Genomic DNA, 17439 nt, shown 5'->3' with positions numbered 1-17439 from the left:
AAAGCTAAATAATATACTGTTTTTCTAAGACAGAAAACTATGTAATATGTCTTATAAATTTACCTAAAACATACTATTAAAAGTTAATTTTATATAGCATTTTAAGTTAAATTATTTAAAGTAATAAAAATTTAGTTCCTCAGTTGCGTTAGCCTCATTTCATGTGCTCAACAGCCATGTGTGGTAGTGGCTACCATATTGGAAAGTGCAGATACAGAACATTTGCATTATCACAGAAAGTTTTTTTGGGCAGCATGGCTCTCTGAAACAGTGGGACTGAGGATTTCATAGATCAGTCCGACTTCAAGTCGTGGTGGAGTATCTTAGCATTCATTTACATATGGTCACCGATTTTTCCTGTTTTCAATATAATAACTAAGCTAGAAAGTTCTGTTGTTTACCTTCTCCAGAGAATAAACTCCAGAAGTCCACAGATTGATGGCCGGGTGGAATTCAAGGAGGGATTTAGGGACCTAAGTGCGTCTCCGACTAATATCACTCATTCTTCCTATTTTGAACTTCCATATTTCTTCTGTTCTTTTGTCTTTATGGGTTAATGTTTTTTTTTTCCTTCTTTTTTTAATCCTCTTTTTGTGCTTCATTAGAGTTTCCATAGAGAGATGGATGTATGTATTGAGCCCTCACAGCAGGACCTGTGAGGCTCTTAACATTTTTATGTAGAAATGTGCCAGAAGCACTTGTCACTCTTTTCAGTTGTTGTCTCAGTATTATTGCTCAGAAGCATCAGTAGTAGTAGCCAAAAGCCCAAATATTTTGTAGTCTGTCATTTTTATTTTGGCTGTTGTACAAGGCATGGTATAAATAAAGGAGAATCATGAAGCCATTGTTAAACTCTCCAACTCTTTTGATTATGCTTATCTTGGGTGTTTAAGGGGTAGGTAGGTTGAGGAAGGAACTAATGCCTGATTTCTGCCAGGTGTTTATAAATTTTAGGTTGTATTTGTCTGCTATGCATTATCCTACTTTCAAATATTCCAGACTCTTCTTAGCTCAGAAAAATAATTTTAAAAGAATTAATACTTTCTTGAAGTAGGAAATGAACTTTCATTCCTGTTTTCTTCAGTGAGGATTGTGTAGTTGGCAAAGTCAAATATCCTACTTCAGTTAGTAGTATAGAAATAGACCGTTTATGGTATCCTGGTTTAGGATGGACTGCTGTAAATCATTAGTTTTGGGGCTGATTAATTGTTTACAAAAATTAAACTGGAAAACTTGATGCTCCTTTAAAAAATTATGGCCTTTGTGCTAGAATTGTTGAGAAAATTGTTGTTTTAAGTGTGTTCTGTCATTTGCAGTTACTAAAATACCTAGTGTTGCATGTTCTCTGTAGCATTTACTTCACCTTCTGTTTGGGGGTAGTAACTTTATTTAAGAAGTGCACACTGAGTGAATCTCGAGCATTAAGGCGGTGCCTCAGATGCATTCATTTAATCCCTGCATCAGTGTTTTACAAAAGCTCTGTGAGTAGAGACTCCGAGAAGAGACTCCCGTTTGAGATCTGTTATATTTCATGAGCACATTAAAAACTGGTAGTCAGTGAGATAAACTAGAGTGAAGTAATTACTTAATAGCAACTGTTTTGACACGAGGGTGGAGTTCTAAGAGCAAACTGTTATTTTCCAGTGGCCACTGGTACAGATCACACAGAAACTGAAGTCGTAGATTCCTATCTTTTTAAGGCTAATCACCGTGCTCTTGTGGTGATCTATTTTCTCCAGATTTTCCTTCCCAGCTGTGCAGCAATTTTTGGTGCTATGTTTTGAATATCCTTTAACGGTCTTTATTGTTAAAACTTTGCACTTGAACATAGTAACTTCAAATAAATTTAAAATCAAAACTGAATTTGATTTTCTTTTTTAAAATAGACTTTCAATTTCTTGACAGCTAAGCAGTTAGTATTTTAGTAATCTAACATTTTAGAAATACTGAAAAATGAGATTTATGGGAGAGGTCCTTTTCTATTAGGAAAAGTACATTGTAGAAAACAGATGAGGGCAGCCTCCTGGGTGGCTCAGCAGTTTAGCACCGGCTTCAGCCCAGGGTGTGATCCTGGAGACCTGGGATCGAGTCCTACATCAGGCTCTGTGCATGGCGCCCGCTTCTCCCTCTGCCTGTGTCTCTGCCTCTCTTGTTTCTCTCTGTGTCTCTCATGAATAAATAAGTAAAATCTTAAAAAAAAAAATAAAACATGATTCTGTAGATCAGTTTTACATTTGTTTTTAAGGTTTGCTGTAATGTGTCTTAGTGGTAACAAATCCACTGAAATTAATACTTTCACAGGAGTGCTTAACCATCATCCTAGATGAACTGTTTTCAATATAATTGGCTTCTTTTATAATAATAGGTATTTTACTTGAAACATCCTTTTGAGAAAGGACCCATAGGCTTCACCAGGGGTCCATGGCACAAAAAAATGCTTTGACTTTGGGCCCATTTTTATTATTTTATTATTTTTTATTTATTTACTTTTGGGCCCATTTTTATAAGGTGATCTTATCACTACTGCTTCATTATAAAATTTAGACCTGTGGGCAAAGAAGTAAAAAAAAGATGAGCTAAGATTTAATTATAGTTTTTGAAATTTTATTTTATTTTTTTCTTGAAATTTTAGAACCCACAGTTTAGCGATCTTCACCTGGAGCTTGTTACTGGAAATGTAGAACTTCAGATTCCAGCCCAGATATTTGGAATCAGAATCTATAAAATCTGCATTTTAACAAGATCCCCAGGAGATTCCTGTGTACTTTAAAGTTCAATAACTCCTCTAGTGCACCCCCCTAAATAAATTTGTTGAGGGAACTAGTGTACTTCAGAGATGTTCAGTGACACACCCAGGGTAACAGTGCAAAAGCTTGGATACAGCTAGTGCTCTCATAATTCTGGTGCTTTCATTTCAAGTGGTCTTTTGGCCTCTAAGATGTTAATTAATAAACTGTAGTTACTTAAGGATTATTGCATAAAATCCTCCTGCAAATCTTTACCCCAACTTCCCAATGCATCAAGGGTAAAAGAGCTCCCAGCTTGTTGAGAGGAGCTGTGCTGGGTTAGATTAGAGGTTAGGAAGGGAGGGGTCCTGGGACAGTGTTGGGCCAGCCATAAGACCTGAATTCCTTGCTTTCTCTGTCCTCATGGTTTTAGTTTTACTTTATAAAAATTAAGAACCTAGGGCTAGTTGTTTAATCATCCATATCCGTGCTCTTTCAAGGGTATACTAGGTAAATCAAGGTGTAACAAACTTAAGCATATAGATTTATTACAATTTAATAGTATACAATAGTATTAGAAGTATACACATTACCTGATGAGTTTTTCATTATTTTCATGAATAGTATTATGTATCATAATACTAACAGAATTTAATTTCATAACACTACTAGTGGTAGAGGACCATATTTCTTTAATATCAAAGCTTCTAAAGCCGCCCTATGGAAAAAGGTGAGAAAGTAAGCATTTGATGAAATCCTAAGCACTGAACTATACACTTTATTCTGACTCCTTCCTTTTCACCTTCCCTCTTCCAGCCAGTTGTTGTTAAGTACAGTTATTTGTACCTTTAGAGTATTGGCATCTAGCCCTCCTCCTCTTTACTGTTCCCACTACCTTGATGAAGGCCTTGATCATGTCTTGCCTTGCCTATTGAATTAGTCTTTTAGGTTAATTCAGTCATCTTACTTTTCTTTTTAAAAATATCAAGGGTCTCCAAACTCAACCTTCCATTCTTGCCTCTTCCACCCAAAGTCAGTCCACATCTCCATTTCTTCCTCCCTTACCCTCTTCTCATAGTGTATGTACCAGGCTTGCTTTTTCAGAAATTATCTTCATCCTCCCTTCAGTCCTCCTATTTTGGAGAGCTTTAAGTCAGCTTACATGTGAAATCCTCCCTGACTCCCTGACTGCCTGCATCCCCTCTGACCCCTCATTTAATCTCTGCCTTCTTTAAATTCCCAGTAGAGTTTATCAAGGAATAATAAAAGTTTTTACCAAATATTGAAGCTTTATATATGCTATTTTTATCTTCTCCATTAGTCAAATAAACTTCCTTGGGGTCTTGGGAAATCTTTGATTTCCTCAGAGGAATGCAGTAGTGAAAAAAGCAGACATGGTCTGTCCTAAGTAACTTACAGCCTATTTGGGGAGACAGTCATTAATTAAATAATCTTAAAGAGAGAACACTGAGGGTATTTATCCAAAAAATACAAAAGTACTAATTCAAAGGAATACATGCCCCCTGTGTTTATTGTGGCATTATTTATAATAGCCAGATTATGGAAGCAGCCTAAATGTCTTTCTATAGATGAATGGATAAAGAAGTGTGTATATGTATGTGTGTATACACACACATACAATGGGATATTATCCAGCCATATAAAGAAATGAAATATTGCCATTTGCAACAACATGGATAGAGCTAGAGAGTATAATGCTAAGTGAAATAAGTCAGTCCTAGAGGGGAGGTGAGTAAGGTAATGGATGCAGTAGGTGATGAGGATTAAAGAGTACACTTATCATGATGAGTGCTTAGTGATGTGTAGAATTGTTAAATCACTAATTGTATACCTGAAGCTAATATAACATTGTATCTTAATTATACTGGAATTAAAATAAACTTAATTTAAAAATAAACAGAACGTTGAAACTGTGGTAAATGCTATGATGTAGAGATTCATGGTGTCCTGGGAGCAGGTTATAGTGGTTTTGACCCAGACAGAATTTTTGCAAAGTAAGAATTAAGATGAGATCTGAATAGTGAATTAGGTAAAGGGTAGGGAAGTGCTGTCCAGGCAGGGCGTATAGTATGAGAGAAGGTGGGAGAGAGCAAGACCAGTGTAAACCACTAAGAGAAGGCCAGGGTAACGAGATTACAGAGCTTGTGTGATATAAAATAAGGCTGGAGAGGTGGGTAGGACTCAAGTATGTTAAAGAATAATTACTATTTATTCCCTTAGATCAGTGGAAAGCCATTGAAATATTTTAAGCATGGGATTGAATTTTGTTTCGGATCTCTGGCTGCAATGTAGAAGCTGAATTGGAGGGTGGAGGGGATCAGCAGTGAGCATGGGCAGTCTCTTGTATTTGAACAACTGTGGTGTAGTGCATTAAACCTAAAATCTTAGTGGCTCAACACAGAAAAGACCTCTCTCTATCATGCAGAGTTGAGGAGAGTCAGCAGCCCTCTTCTATCTTAAAGTATGTCCACCAAGGTCCTCGAAGACAGAGCTTGAAGATCATTTTTGAAGAGCCAGGACTGGAAGTTGTTTGTCTCACTGTGCTCACCTCTTGCTGAGTAGAACTCTGGGGCCCCAGCTGAATTTACAAGGAAGGCTGGGGAATGTAGTCTTCCTATGTGGCCACAAAGAGGAACCAGTGTGGTGTACACATACCTTGATCTGTCTCCCTTGCAGCCACTTGGGCTTTATTTTAACATTTCAGATAACAGAAAGTGGTAGCTTGGGCTGGGGGAGAGGTAACAGAGATGGAGAGAGCTGAATGTCTTGGAAAAATATTTGAAAAGCCAGAGAGCCAGGTGAGCTGAGGGAGAAGGCACTGTTGAGGGTATCTCATAGGTTTGGAATCTGTGTAACCAGAATGATGGTATGTACTGAGAAAGGAAGACTGGCTAAAGGGGACTTTGGACAGGCTAAGCGTCAGATCTCTTTTGACACATCCAGTTGGAGATGTTAGATAGGAAATTGAATATAAAGCAGTTCAGAAAAGCAGATCTGAACAATATGCAAGTCATTTGGATTAGATGATTGAAATTTTAAGCATGGATAAAGTCTCCTAGGGAGAATGCAGAGTCCTTCCTTTCCATCTAACTGCCATCAACACCCATGTACTGCCAGATTGTTCTCCCGCCAGCCTTTCTGCCATCAGCTGAACCTTCAGAGGTCCTTAAAGCCCCTTTGCTTGTCCTCAGGTGATTCCCTTTGGAACTCCCCGTAACAGCTGTTCTGAATCTTTACCTAATATTCCCTCAAACCCCTGCTCTACTTCTGGTTTATATTTCACAGAGAAAATGGAGGTTTTCTAGTTTTTAGCAGTGTATCTATCTTCCTTTTCTGTTACCCTCTCTCTCTTTTTTTTTTTAAGATTTTATTTATTTGTTCATGAGAGACCCAGAGAGAGAGAGAGAGAGAGAGAGAGAGAGAGAGGCAGAGACACCGGCAGAGGGAGAAGCAGGCTCCATGCAGGGAGCCCGATGTGGGACTTGATCCCTGGACTCCAGGACCACGCCCTGGGCCAAAGGCAGGTGCTAAACCGCTGAGCCACTCTGAGATCTCCTCCGTTACCCTCCCTTTTCTTATTTTAGAGGAAAAAGGTTTCTACCACTATCCAAAAGTAGAGCAAGCCTGTGAAACCTTTCATAAGCTAGAATGGTGTAGCGATTACCATTAATTTCTATGGAAAAAATTCTGAGCATTTCCAGACCCAAACATAACCTTTCTTGGGCTCTTTTGATACCTTAGGACACATCTTGGTTACTGCTGAACAAAATAAATTGAGATATATCACAGATGCTCATAGACAAGAGTTTAAAGCTGTGGTGGCTTGATGTGGAGATGCTGAGTTGTAGATCTGGGGAGGGAGGTTGGTGGCGCCACCACTCTCACTGCTTGGGGTCCACACTGCACTGCCTCCATACAAATGCTGAATGCTATATTGGCTTTTTGTATTTTTTTTGTAAACAGGAATATCGTTAGATTTCTATTGGTCTGTGAAAACAGGTACTAATGCAAGTCTTTCGTAAAAGCAAATTGATATAACTTGAACTTTTGAAAATTGAGGAATATTTGTATATTCTTTTTTTTTTTTTAAAGATTTTATTCATGAGAGACACAGAGAGAGGGGCAGAGACACAGGCAGAGGGAGAAGCAGGCTCCATATAGGGAGCCCAATATGGGATTTGATTTTATACATTTACTACCTCATGAATGTCTATGAACAAAGTATGGATTAGATTAGATAGGATTGAAGTAGATTATGATTAAATGTGGATTAGATTAGATAGAAATGAAGTGTATTATAGTTCTTTTAATAAATGAAATGATTAAATGGCCCAATTACCTGAATATTAAGGAAATGCTAGGATCTCAGTGCATTTTAACCCCCAGAATTCTTTTTTTTCTTTTTTTAAAGATTTTATTCATGAGAGACAGAGGCAGAGAGAGAGGCAGCCTCCTTTAAGGGGAGCCCAGTGTGGGACTCCATTCCAGGACCCCAGGATCACAATTTGAGCCAAAGGCAGATGCTCAGCCACTGAGTCACTCAGGTGCCCCAACCCCCAGACTTCTTACGTGTGTTTTTAAGTAACGGCTTTAGTAAGCTATATTATTCACATATCATAAAGTATGATTCAGTGGTTTTCAGTATTTCCAGAGTTGTACATCCATCACCACTGTCAAATCCCAGAGCATTCATCACACCACAAAGAAACCCCATGCCGATTAGCGGTCAGTCCCACTCTTTTTCCCCTTAAGCTCCTAGAAACCATTGATCTACTTCCTGCCCATGGATTTGCCTATTTTGAACATTTCATAGAAATGGAATCATGCAATATGTGGCCTTTTGTATCTTGCTTTTTTTCACTTAGCATAATGTTTTTCAAGGTTTATCCATGTTATAACATATAATACTACTTTTTAATGGCTGAATAATATTCCAAATGTGGATAGTACCACATTCTGTTTATCCATTCAGTTGATAAATATTCTTTCTTCCACTTTTTAGCTATTAGGAACCATGCTGCTCTGAGCATTTGAGTACAAGCTTTTATATGGACATATGTTTTCATTTCTCTTGTGTGTATACCTAGGAGTGGTATTGATAGGTATGAACTCCACGTTTAGCTTTTTGAGAAGCTGCCAAACTGTTTCCTGAAGCAGCTGCACTGTTTCACAGTTCTGTCTGCAACGTGGAAGGGTCCAGTGTCTCAACAGCCTCACCAACATTTGTTACTGCTCTCTCGGCCATTATAGTCATCCTAGTGGGTGTAAAATAGTGGTTTTGATCCTTGATCCTTGTGGTTTTGATACGTAGTTCCCTAATGGCTAATGATGTTGACCACTTTTTCCAAGTGCTTACTGACCATTTTTATATCTTTTTGGAGGAAATGTCTATTCTGATCTTTATGCATTTTTAATTTGGGTCATCTTTTTTATATTTGAGTTATTTGGAGTCTTAATTCTGGATACGAGTTCTTACTGGTAATATGATTTGCAAATATTTTCTCCTATGTGGGCTGTCCTCTCTTTTTTTTTTTTTAAAGATAATTATTTTAGAGAGAAAGAGCAGTGGAGAGGGGCAGTGGGAGGAGGAGAGAGAATCTCTAGCAGGCTCCTCACTGAGTGCGGAGCATGACACAGAATTTGATCTCATAACCCTGAGTTGAAACCAAGAGTTAGATACTTAACTGACTAAGCCATCCAGGTGCCCCGTCCTTTCATTTATAGTTCTTGCTTTAGAAAAGCTAACATGCAAACCACCAGAGTTGATGAAACATCGAAAATTATGGCTTAAGTAAAGTTAATGCAAAAAGAACACTCCTTAAAGAAGATAAAGATTAAAAACTCAATTGAGACCTTTTGCTGTCAGGGTCACATTTTAGAATAACGAGTGTAACGTGGTAAAAGGGTAGTTTCTCTGATCAGTACGATCATAAATTAAACTCTTCTTTTTATGGCAGTAAGCATTTTCTTATCCTTTTTAAAATTGAGATACCATAGACTAACGTTGTGTAAGCTGAAGATGTACAAGGTGTTGATTGCGTTGTTGCATTTCTGTACTGCAGTATGATAATTACCGTAATGCCTCCGTCATGTCACATAATTATCGTGTCTTTTTTGTGGTTAAAACAATTAAGATCTGGTGATCTTAATTTAAAACTTGGAGATTTTATAAGTGAAATTTTAAAGGCATATGATTAATATGTTACTAAATATTAATCACATAATTTTAAAATATGCATAGAACAAAGGCCTTTTAATTCATTAGAGAAAGATACGCTGGTGGGATGGAATTTTCCCAACACAGCCACTCTATCCATGTGCTATGCATTGATTTTTGGGTATTAGTAATATCCAAACTGGGGAGGTGACTACTCCCAGCCAGGGTTCTGAGCAATCTCTTTAAGAGGGAAGAATCTAGCACCTTAGGAAGAAGCACCTTTTTCTAGGCTTTAGGGTGGAGGGTCTGCTTTATTAGCTCAGTCATCCCGTACTCCTGCACAATAGTGATGAATACTTTATATATGTAGTCTTTTAAAAGTTTAGTGACTGAAACTAGCAATTGCAGCTTAGATTTTGTTTTTCTGTTAATGAGTATACCTTAAAAATTGAAGTGTATGTCAATCTATAAAAAAAGTTAGTGTTTTTATATTTGGTATGATAAAAGCGATAACCCTCCTTCTGACTTTTTTTCCTCCTTATAGGCCTCAGGAGTGCAAGTTGCAGATGAAGTATGTCGCATTTTTTATGACATGAAAGTTCGGAAGTGCTCCACACCAGAAGAAATCAAGAAAAGAAAGAAGGCCGTCATTTTTTGTCTCAGTGCAGACAAAAAGTGCATCATTGTAGAAGAAGGGAAAGAGATCTTGGTTGGAGATGTTGGTGTAACCATAACTGATCCTTTCAAGCATTTTGTGGGAATGCTTCCTGAAAAAGATTGTCGCTATGCTTTGTATGATGCAAGCTTTGAAACCAAGGAATCCAGAAAAGAGGAATTGATGTTTTTTTTGTGGTAAGCATCAGAAGCATTGAGCTTCTGTATAACTCAGAGTTAATCTTATTGTTAGCACTTGGAGAACCAGTTCCTAGAGTCGAAAGGATTTTCAGCTAAAATCAAAAGGATTTTCAGCTAAGTTGTCTACAGTCATTGTCATTTAATTTTTATTTACAAGGTTCCATAATGTCTTACCTGGATTAATGTTTGTAGGACCAAACTAAATTTTAACTATTCTTTGTGTACTTGAATATGACTTTTAGTAGTTGATTTTTTTTCTTCGAGGTAGGGCTGGGAGCTAGATTTTATGCATTCTCTGAACTCACTTCTTACAAGCTAAAATTTCTCAAAATTCTTCTGGGATCCTGAGAAGAAAGTTTACCCCACCAAAATCCTTCTCCAATAAGCCTTGGCAGGAACCAGCCTTTCACTTTTTAAGAAACCCATCCTTTACTTGTTCCTCTGTGGTTTGCTTTTTTTTTTTTTTTCTTTAATAATTTACTTATTGGGTGCATGGGTGGCTCAGTCGGTTAAGCGTCAGCTTTTATTTGGCTCAAATAAAAAAAGTATTTATTTGAGAGAGAGTGAATGGGGGGTAGGGCAGAGGTAGAGTGGGAGAGAATCTCAAGCAGACTCCCTGCTGAGCATAGGGACTCAGTCTCAGGACCCTGAGATCATGACCTGAGCCAAAACCAAGAGTTGCAGGCTTAACCGACTGAGGCACACAGGCACCCCTGTGGTTTGCTACTTTGGAAGTTGGCACTATCTTTGCAACTATAATTAGGACAGTAGGATAACCACTAGCCACTGTGGCTATTTAAAATAATTAAATACGTTTTAAGATTCATTTTCTTAGTTGAATTGCCACATTTCAGATGTTCAGTAGCCACATGTTACTAGTGACCACTTTATTGGGTAGCACAGACAGGTTATTTCCATCACTGCAGAAAGCCCTTTTGGACAGCATTGTTCTAAATAGTGAGAAAGTGTTACAAGGTTATTTACATGGCATTTTTTGAAAAGGCTGCTTAACTTCGTTATTCTTTTCAACTAAGTTTGAGATTAAGCTTGAGTCAAAAGTCACACATGTATGTCTTATTTAGTTGTATTATACTACTTTCCTTGATAAATTCTTACATAGGTGGAGATCCCTGGGTGGCTCCGCGGTTTAGCACCTGCCTTGGTCCCAGGGCGTGATCCTGGAGTCCCGGGATCAAGTCCCACATCGGGCTCCCTGCATGGAGCCTGCCCCTCTCTCTCTGTCTGTCATGAATGAATAAATACAATCTTTAAAAACATTAAAGAAAAAAAAAAAAGCCATCTCAGGTGTAGACGAGCAAGAAGGGCCCCTTTAAAGGTCAAAAGGATTTTTGTTTAAAGGAAGGTAACTGTAGCTCATACCTCAGTTACATTTCAGCAAGCCTTTATTAAATTTGATTAAACCAAGATGCTGTGTGGGATATAAATGTGGGGTCAGAGTGCTTGTTTGGGGGCAGTTCACTGTTCTGCAAGCCTGAGAGCTACGAACTTATATACATACATAAGGTTAGTAGCTAATGAGACTTCAGAAGAGCACATTCCTGATTTGAACCTTTATTTCTACCACATTCCAGATATTGTGTTAAAGCCTGGGATAACAGCTGTGAGTAACAAATGAAGCGCCTGCCCTTCTGAGATTTACAGCTGAGTGGTAGATATAGCAGCTAAAGGTTTAGGCTTTTAAATTGGTGATTGTTTACTTCATTTGCACTATTTTTCTGTTTTTTATACTCCCATCCCCCCACACTGTGAAAATAATACATCATTATTAAAGAATATTTGGAAAATAGTAGTAGAAAGAAGAAAAGGAAATTCAGTGTTAATGCGGTGTTTTGTTTTGCATTGTTGCTTTAAGAAAATGTAAAATCTTATAGGAGTTTCCCATAACAGGCTCTGTCTAGGACTCTGGGAATGGCTCTTACTTAAGGTGTTTTTAAAATTTGGTTAGATTAAAATCAGAACAGCTAACGCTTTTTCCTGTCCCTGACCTATTTTGTGTAAAAAAGTACCCACTTAACTTTGCAGCTCAAGCAATTTCTAGACCTCAGGTGGTGGTTATGGCTCTGCCTCCCTCTTTGGAACTTCAGGTTGGGAAGAATAAGCATCTGAGAGACATGGAGGTTGCTGTTCCTGGTTCCTAGGAATAGAACTGCCCTCTGTGGGTGGAGTAGACTAAATGAGGTCCACACTAGCCATTGGTGCTAATAACTGTGGAATGGTCTAGAAATATGGCAAATAATGCAAGCTTTAGGTGTTTAAAAGTATTTAACTACACTCCATGTAGGAGTGTATCAAAAGAGTATGGAGCAGAGGCAGGCCTGGGGTTTGGTGGCGTAGTGGGAAATGATGCATTCATGGACCAGCAGTTTGAATAGGATGAGATTTTTCTGACAATTGTTAATATGTCGGTTGTTTTTCAATATTGCTGGTGAAGAAAGTGATGAGGAGCTTTCAGTGCTTCCAGTATTCATTCAGGAGGAGGGAGACACTACAATTTGTGTAGATACAAGATAATAGTAATATTGGCAAGGCATAATTGGTGAATGGCTTGAGCTTATAAAGCATCCTTGTGACATGTTCTGTTATGTTAGACTAAGATGGAAAGCAAGTACTCATGTGGTCAGAATTTGCTGTTTGTCTATTGGAATAGACCTAAATGGTGAGGATTAAGAAGGGGACTTCTACTTTGTTTTCTAAAAAAGAATATATTATAAATAATCTGAAGCTAAAATGCTAAAATTGCTAGCATTACTTAATTCAGGGTGGCAGATACTTGATTTACAGATTACTCTCTGTACTTTCTGAAACTTTTTTCTAAGCAAAAAGCATTTTAAAAACAAGATGATTGTTATTAATCTGAACACAAGTTTTCATTGATAAAAATGGGTAAATTTAAAGAAAACAAATTGAGTAATACAGTCAATTATCCAGTGTTGTTTTATTATGGCCCTGTTAATCTGATCTTCAGTTGGTGGTTCTCTAATTTTTTCCCCCTTAGTCAACCTGAGCCATTCTGTGTTTGCTTGTCCTTGAAAGTCTCTAAGGAGGTGGAGAAATAGAAAAATTATGTAGTTAGCAAAACACTGTCAGGAGGGGTACCTGAGTGTTTCAGTTGATTAAGCATCTGTCTTAGCTCAGGTCATGATCCTGGAGTCTGGAGATGGAGCCCCACCCCACATCAGGCTCACTGCTCAGCAAGGAGTCTGCTTCTTCCTCTCCCTCTGTTCCTCCCCCCACTCATGCTTGCTCGTGCTCTCCCTCTCTCTCTCCCTCTCAAATAAATAAATAAAAACTCTCAGGAGATTCTGAGGACTCTCCCCCACCAGGGATGCAAATGTTTAACAGTGTAATTGTACTTCCTCTAAATCTTTTTTTTCATTTTTGGCATATCTTTATTCAGGGCACCAGAACTAGCTCCTCTGAAAAGTAAAATGATCTATGCAAGCTCCAAGGATGCAATCAAAAAGAAATTTCAAGGTATGGATTAGATTTACTTCCAAATATTTAGAGGTGTGGTGAACCCCTGGAATGGGGGGCTACATCTTTTCTAAGAAGCACCTTATTTCCTTTGAAGAGCCTTGGTAACAAAGAAGGCAAGTGCTGCCTGTTTTGAAGAAAACCTGGAAGGTTGAACCTAGCTTTTAGCATGTCTTCTGCCTTGTGCTGGTCACCCTGGAACTGAACTACCTGTCTAAAAACCTTATTCTCTGGGCTGTGTGTGTAGAGGGGTGGAAACAAAACAAAAAAACAAACAAACAAAAAAAAAAAAACCCTTATTCTCTAGACATTGCATGCATATCACTATATCACTTGTTTAGGCTGGTTTTAAATTAGTTTGGTATGCTGCCGAGTTTCTCCCATAGCATATGGAGATTAATTGGTTTACATTGTCCATACTACATAATGAATTTATTATTGCCTGTGAATGTGTTGACATAACAAAGTTGCAAAAAGGAAACATTCATAAATGGGAAAGGATACTCTTTATCTCTAGCTTGACTTTGGAATGGTGTGATTTTAGGTAACTGACTCATACCCTCACCCCTTGAATTGGCCACTTACCTTTGACTTGCCATGGGGTGATTGGGATCCTGTTGAGATGGCCTGACCATACACTTACTGCCTCCAGCCAGGAGGAAGTGTTGGTATGATGGGAAGAGCATGAGGCAAATGCCCCAAGGCCTGCACTAAGGGCTAAGCATGTCACCTAACTGCTGTGTGACCCTGGCCCAAAGCGCTTAACCTCCTTGGGCCCTGATTCTCTCCTCTGTAGAATGGGAGGCTTCATCTGGATCGTGTGAACTCAGTTTAAGAGGTTGCCCCACCACTTTCCTTGCCATGGCTTGCTCCAAATAGCTGCTGAGCGAGCCAGGATCAGAAGGCTTGGCCCAGTGTAGTTTTTGTTTTTTACTGTGGCTGGTTTTTATATTCCTGTAGTAGAACAGGTTTGCTCTTGCTTGTTTTACTTTAGGAAAACAAAAATTCTCACTTCTTTCCTTCAAACCTGCTTCTTAGATGAGGCCTGTCAGAATCTACATGCATTTGGGTTGATGCTGGGCAGCAACCCCCGCCCCCCCGCTCCCCCCCGCCAGAAGTGTGTTCACCAGTTGGTTAACTGATGTCTTAACAGGACTCCCCAGCATGCCACAGCGCAAATGAGAAAGGTTGGCGGTGGATCCCTCACCATCCTTCTGTGTTGCCTTTCAGTAAAGGAAAGGGAATTGCTATGTAAACTTGACCTGATGACATAAAAGAGGGTCACCTTGCTGCTTTTTTTCCCCTAGAGAAACTGTCACTAGCTTTCTCCAGTCCTAAGTGGTCCAAAAACTGATGTGCTGTACTTTCTGCGGCTTAAGAAATGGTCTTAAAATTATGGAGGATCAGAAACATTGCAGCTGTTTAAAAAATAGCAGCTGTTTACAGAGAAGCTAGTGTATGTCATTCCCTAAATGAGCTCATTCTGCAGTGAGGTGATGTAATTTTTCTGAGAAAACCATCAGGAACACATTTTACATCATTTTCATTGTGATAGATTTCTTAAATATGTAGTATAATACCACTGGAGAGCTAGCTTTTCTAGAGCAAAGGAGACGCCAGTTGTAAATACTCTTATTCTTCAATACATTGACTAAAATCAACTGTTCAATCAAAACATTGAATTTACATTTTTTTACTTCTATTTTAAAAACCAAGAAAATGACTAGACCTAGTTTTTTAACTTTTTATTGAAGCAAGGAATAGGGGAATCCCTGGGTGGCTCAGCGGTTTACCGCCTGCCTTTGGCCCAGGGCGCGATTCTGGAGACCCGGGATCGAATCCCACGTCGGGCTCCCAGCATGGAGCCTGCTTCTCCCTCCTCCTGTGTCTCTGCCTCTCTCTCTCTCTCTCTCTCTCTCTCTCTCTGTCATAAATAAATAAATAAATATTTTAAAAAAAAATGAAGCACGGAATAGAAATGTGTGCATCATAAATTTTTGTAGAAGTCAGTGTTCACAAACTGAACAAAATTGTGGTTTCTTGATTTAACAACCAATACTCCAGAAGTCTCCCCTCCTGCCCCTTCTATCTTCTCTTGGTCCTTCCACAGGGGTACCAGCACCCTGGCTTCTAGCAGCATAAAATAGCTTTGGCTGCTTTTCTGTTATACAAATAGAATCAATCAGATTATGCTTTTATGAAGTTTGGCTTCTTTTAGTCAGTGTTCTGTTAGTCATTCATTTTGATGCATGTAGTTACAGATTATTTATTCTCTTTACTGTGTAGTATGTTCCGCAGCTGATCCATATTAGAACTGGTGTTTTAAAACAGTTTCCTGTCGTAGAGAAATAGGTTACATTACTGCTATAATTCTTAAACAGAATTGTTGTTTTTCCTCCCTAGGCATAAAACACGAATGTCAAGCAAATGGGCCAGAAGACCTCAATCGGGCTTGTATTGCTGAAAAACTAGGTGGATCCTTAATTGTAGCTTTTGAAGGATGCCCTGTGTAGACCATCATTCAGTGCCACAAATCGAAAGCTTCCATGTTTAATGTTATCCTCTTGCTATATAAGTAAAGCAACTATGTTTAGGCCAGGGTCTCACTGAGGGGGAGCTGTCTTGTCATCTGTTAAAGTAAACTAAATATTCTAAAACATGTGCAGATGGCCCTAAATAAATCTAAAATATAAAGTGTTACTGGTGTGACATTAAATTCTTATTGGCCAAATACCTGTTTTGATGAGTTGGCTTGTAAAGGTTTTTGTTAAACTCATGATTTTTAATAGTGCAGTTCACCAAACAGCACAAGGGCCATATGAAGAGAATTATTGCATCTTTGTAACCTCAGCAGTTACTTTGTTTCTTTTGCTTAGAGAATTGGTCATACTCTGGTTATATTTTGGCCCAAATTCTTTATTCTCTCTTGAGCTAAACTGCATAATGGAAAATAAATCTCCTTACCACGTGTAACAGCACTAATATACTAACTACAGTAAGACTAAGTCAGGCAGTCTTTTAATTCTAGCAAATGTGTGATGGAGACTGCCTCAGAGCTGTGCACACTTCTAACCAGCGCTGATCTTGCAAAGCACTATTTTGAGCACGCAGTTGGAGTACAGGAAGCAGCTCCCTGCATCTGCAGTGAGCTCTCCACTTGGTAGCTGGGAGACTGTTCGGAGAGTGACCTTGCATCTTGGACATAAAATCATGGTGTGTCCTCAGGAGAATGTGCAATACCTTTGTTATTATAATGCAGATTAGGGCTCCACTGTGATCACAACACTTCGTTAATGAAGATGATAAAATGGCGTAGTGACCAGCTGGGGCACCTGCAGCATCTTTGACTGTGTCTCCTTCAGAGTCATGTGCTTCTGGCACAGGAAAGTGTGGAAGAACCTTGAGTCTATGTCTACGCCGGGGCCTGGGAGAACTTGTTCATTCCCTAGAACAGGTTGTTGAATGTCTGTGGAACAGGGAGCAGGGATCATGGATGACACCCACAGGAAGCCACTACCTGATGACACTTGGAAGTGATTGTCTTTAACATCACAGGCATGACACTTTGAACGATATAGAGATGCACGCAGTTGAACTTAGAAGTAGCAGTATTGGCTTTATGTAATAAAGGAAGCATTTTTAACTTACCTCTTGTGTAATTATTCACATGGGAATTGGGGATGGAAGGACTTTGCCTTCCATAAATGAGATGAGGCCTGGAGGTTTGGGTATTTCAGACGATTAGAGCTACGGTCACAGTTCCTTCTTCCTCTTATTGAATGAGGAAGTTGGTATAAAAAGGTTGGGAATCTTTTCCTTGCTCCAAATTTGTATCCAGATTCCAGGCTTTTATCTCCTGATTTATTTGGGAGGTAGAAAAGTTATACTTTATCAAAATACTTCTCTTAAAATTGTCTAGAAGACAGTGTTGGCTGTTGGCTTACTGATAGGCTGCTGTCATTCTTTCATCCTGAATTTTTGATTTTCTCTACTGCAAAGCAGTGCTTTCAGCAACAGTGTATATTAAGAGGCCTCCCGAGAAGCGTTGCAGGCCGAGGCTGCCTTACTCAAGAATCAGCCATGTAGATAGCCATGTAGATAGAGATGGCTCAAGGAGTTCTAGAAGGAGGAAGTCATCTGTGACACGTGGCACTACTTGTATAACCACCACTCCCTGCTGGTGTG

At 38.9% G+C, this 17439-nt stretch overlaps 1 protein-coding gene across 2 annotated transcripts in view; it reads left to right on the top strand.

The window, feature by feature from the left end:
* The window catches only part of DSTN (destrin, actin depolymerizing factor), a 37165-nt gene extending 20264 nt beyond the window's left edge, over positions 1 to 16901 (top strand). For both annotated transcript variants that reach the window (XM_072799983.1, XM_072799984.1), the window contains exons 2-4: positions 9449 to 9756; positions 13178 to 13254; positions 15658 to 16901. In XM_072799983.1, coding sequence (XP_072656084.1) covers positions 9497 to 9756; positions 13178 to 13254; positions 15658 to 15767 — 447 coding nt within the window. In that variant the 5' untranslated portion in view covers positions 9449 to 9496 and the 3' untranslated portion in view covers positions 15768 to 16901. The remainder of the gene's footprint in view (positions 1 to 9448; positions 9757 to 13177; positions 13255 to 15657) is intronic.
* Positions 16902 to 17439: the final 538 nt, after the last annotated feature.

Source organism: Canis lupus, chromosome 26 (assembly GCF_048164855.1).
Source record: "Canis lupus baileyi chromosome 26, mCanLup2.hap1, whole genome shotgun sequence".
Taxonomy (NCBI): domain Eukaryota; kingdom Metazoa; phylum Chordata; class Mammalia; order Carnivora; family Canidae; genus Canis; species Canis lupus.
Note: the sequence above shows the minus strand (reverse complement) of the source record. Positions and strands in the feature narration are given on the sequence as shown.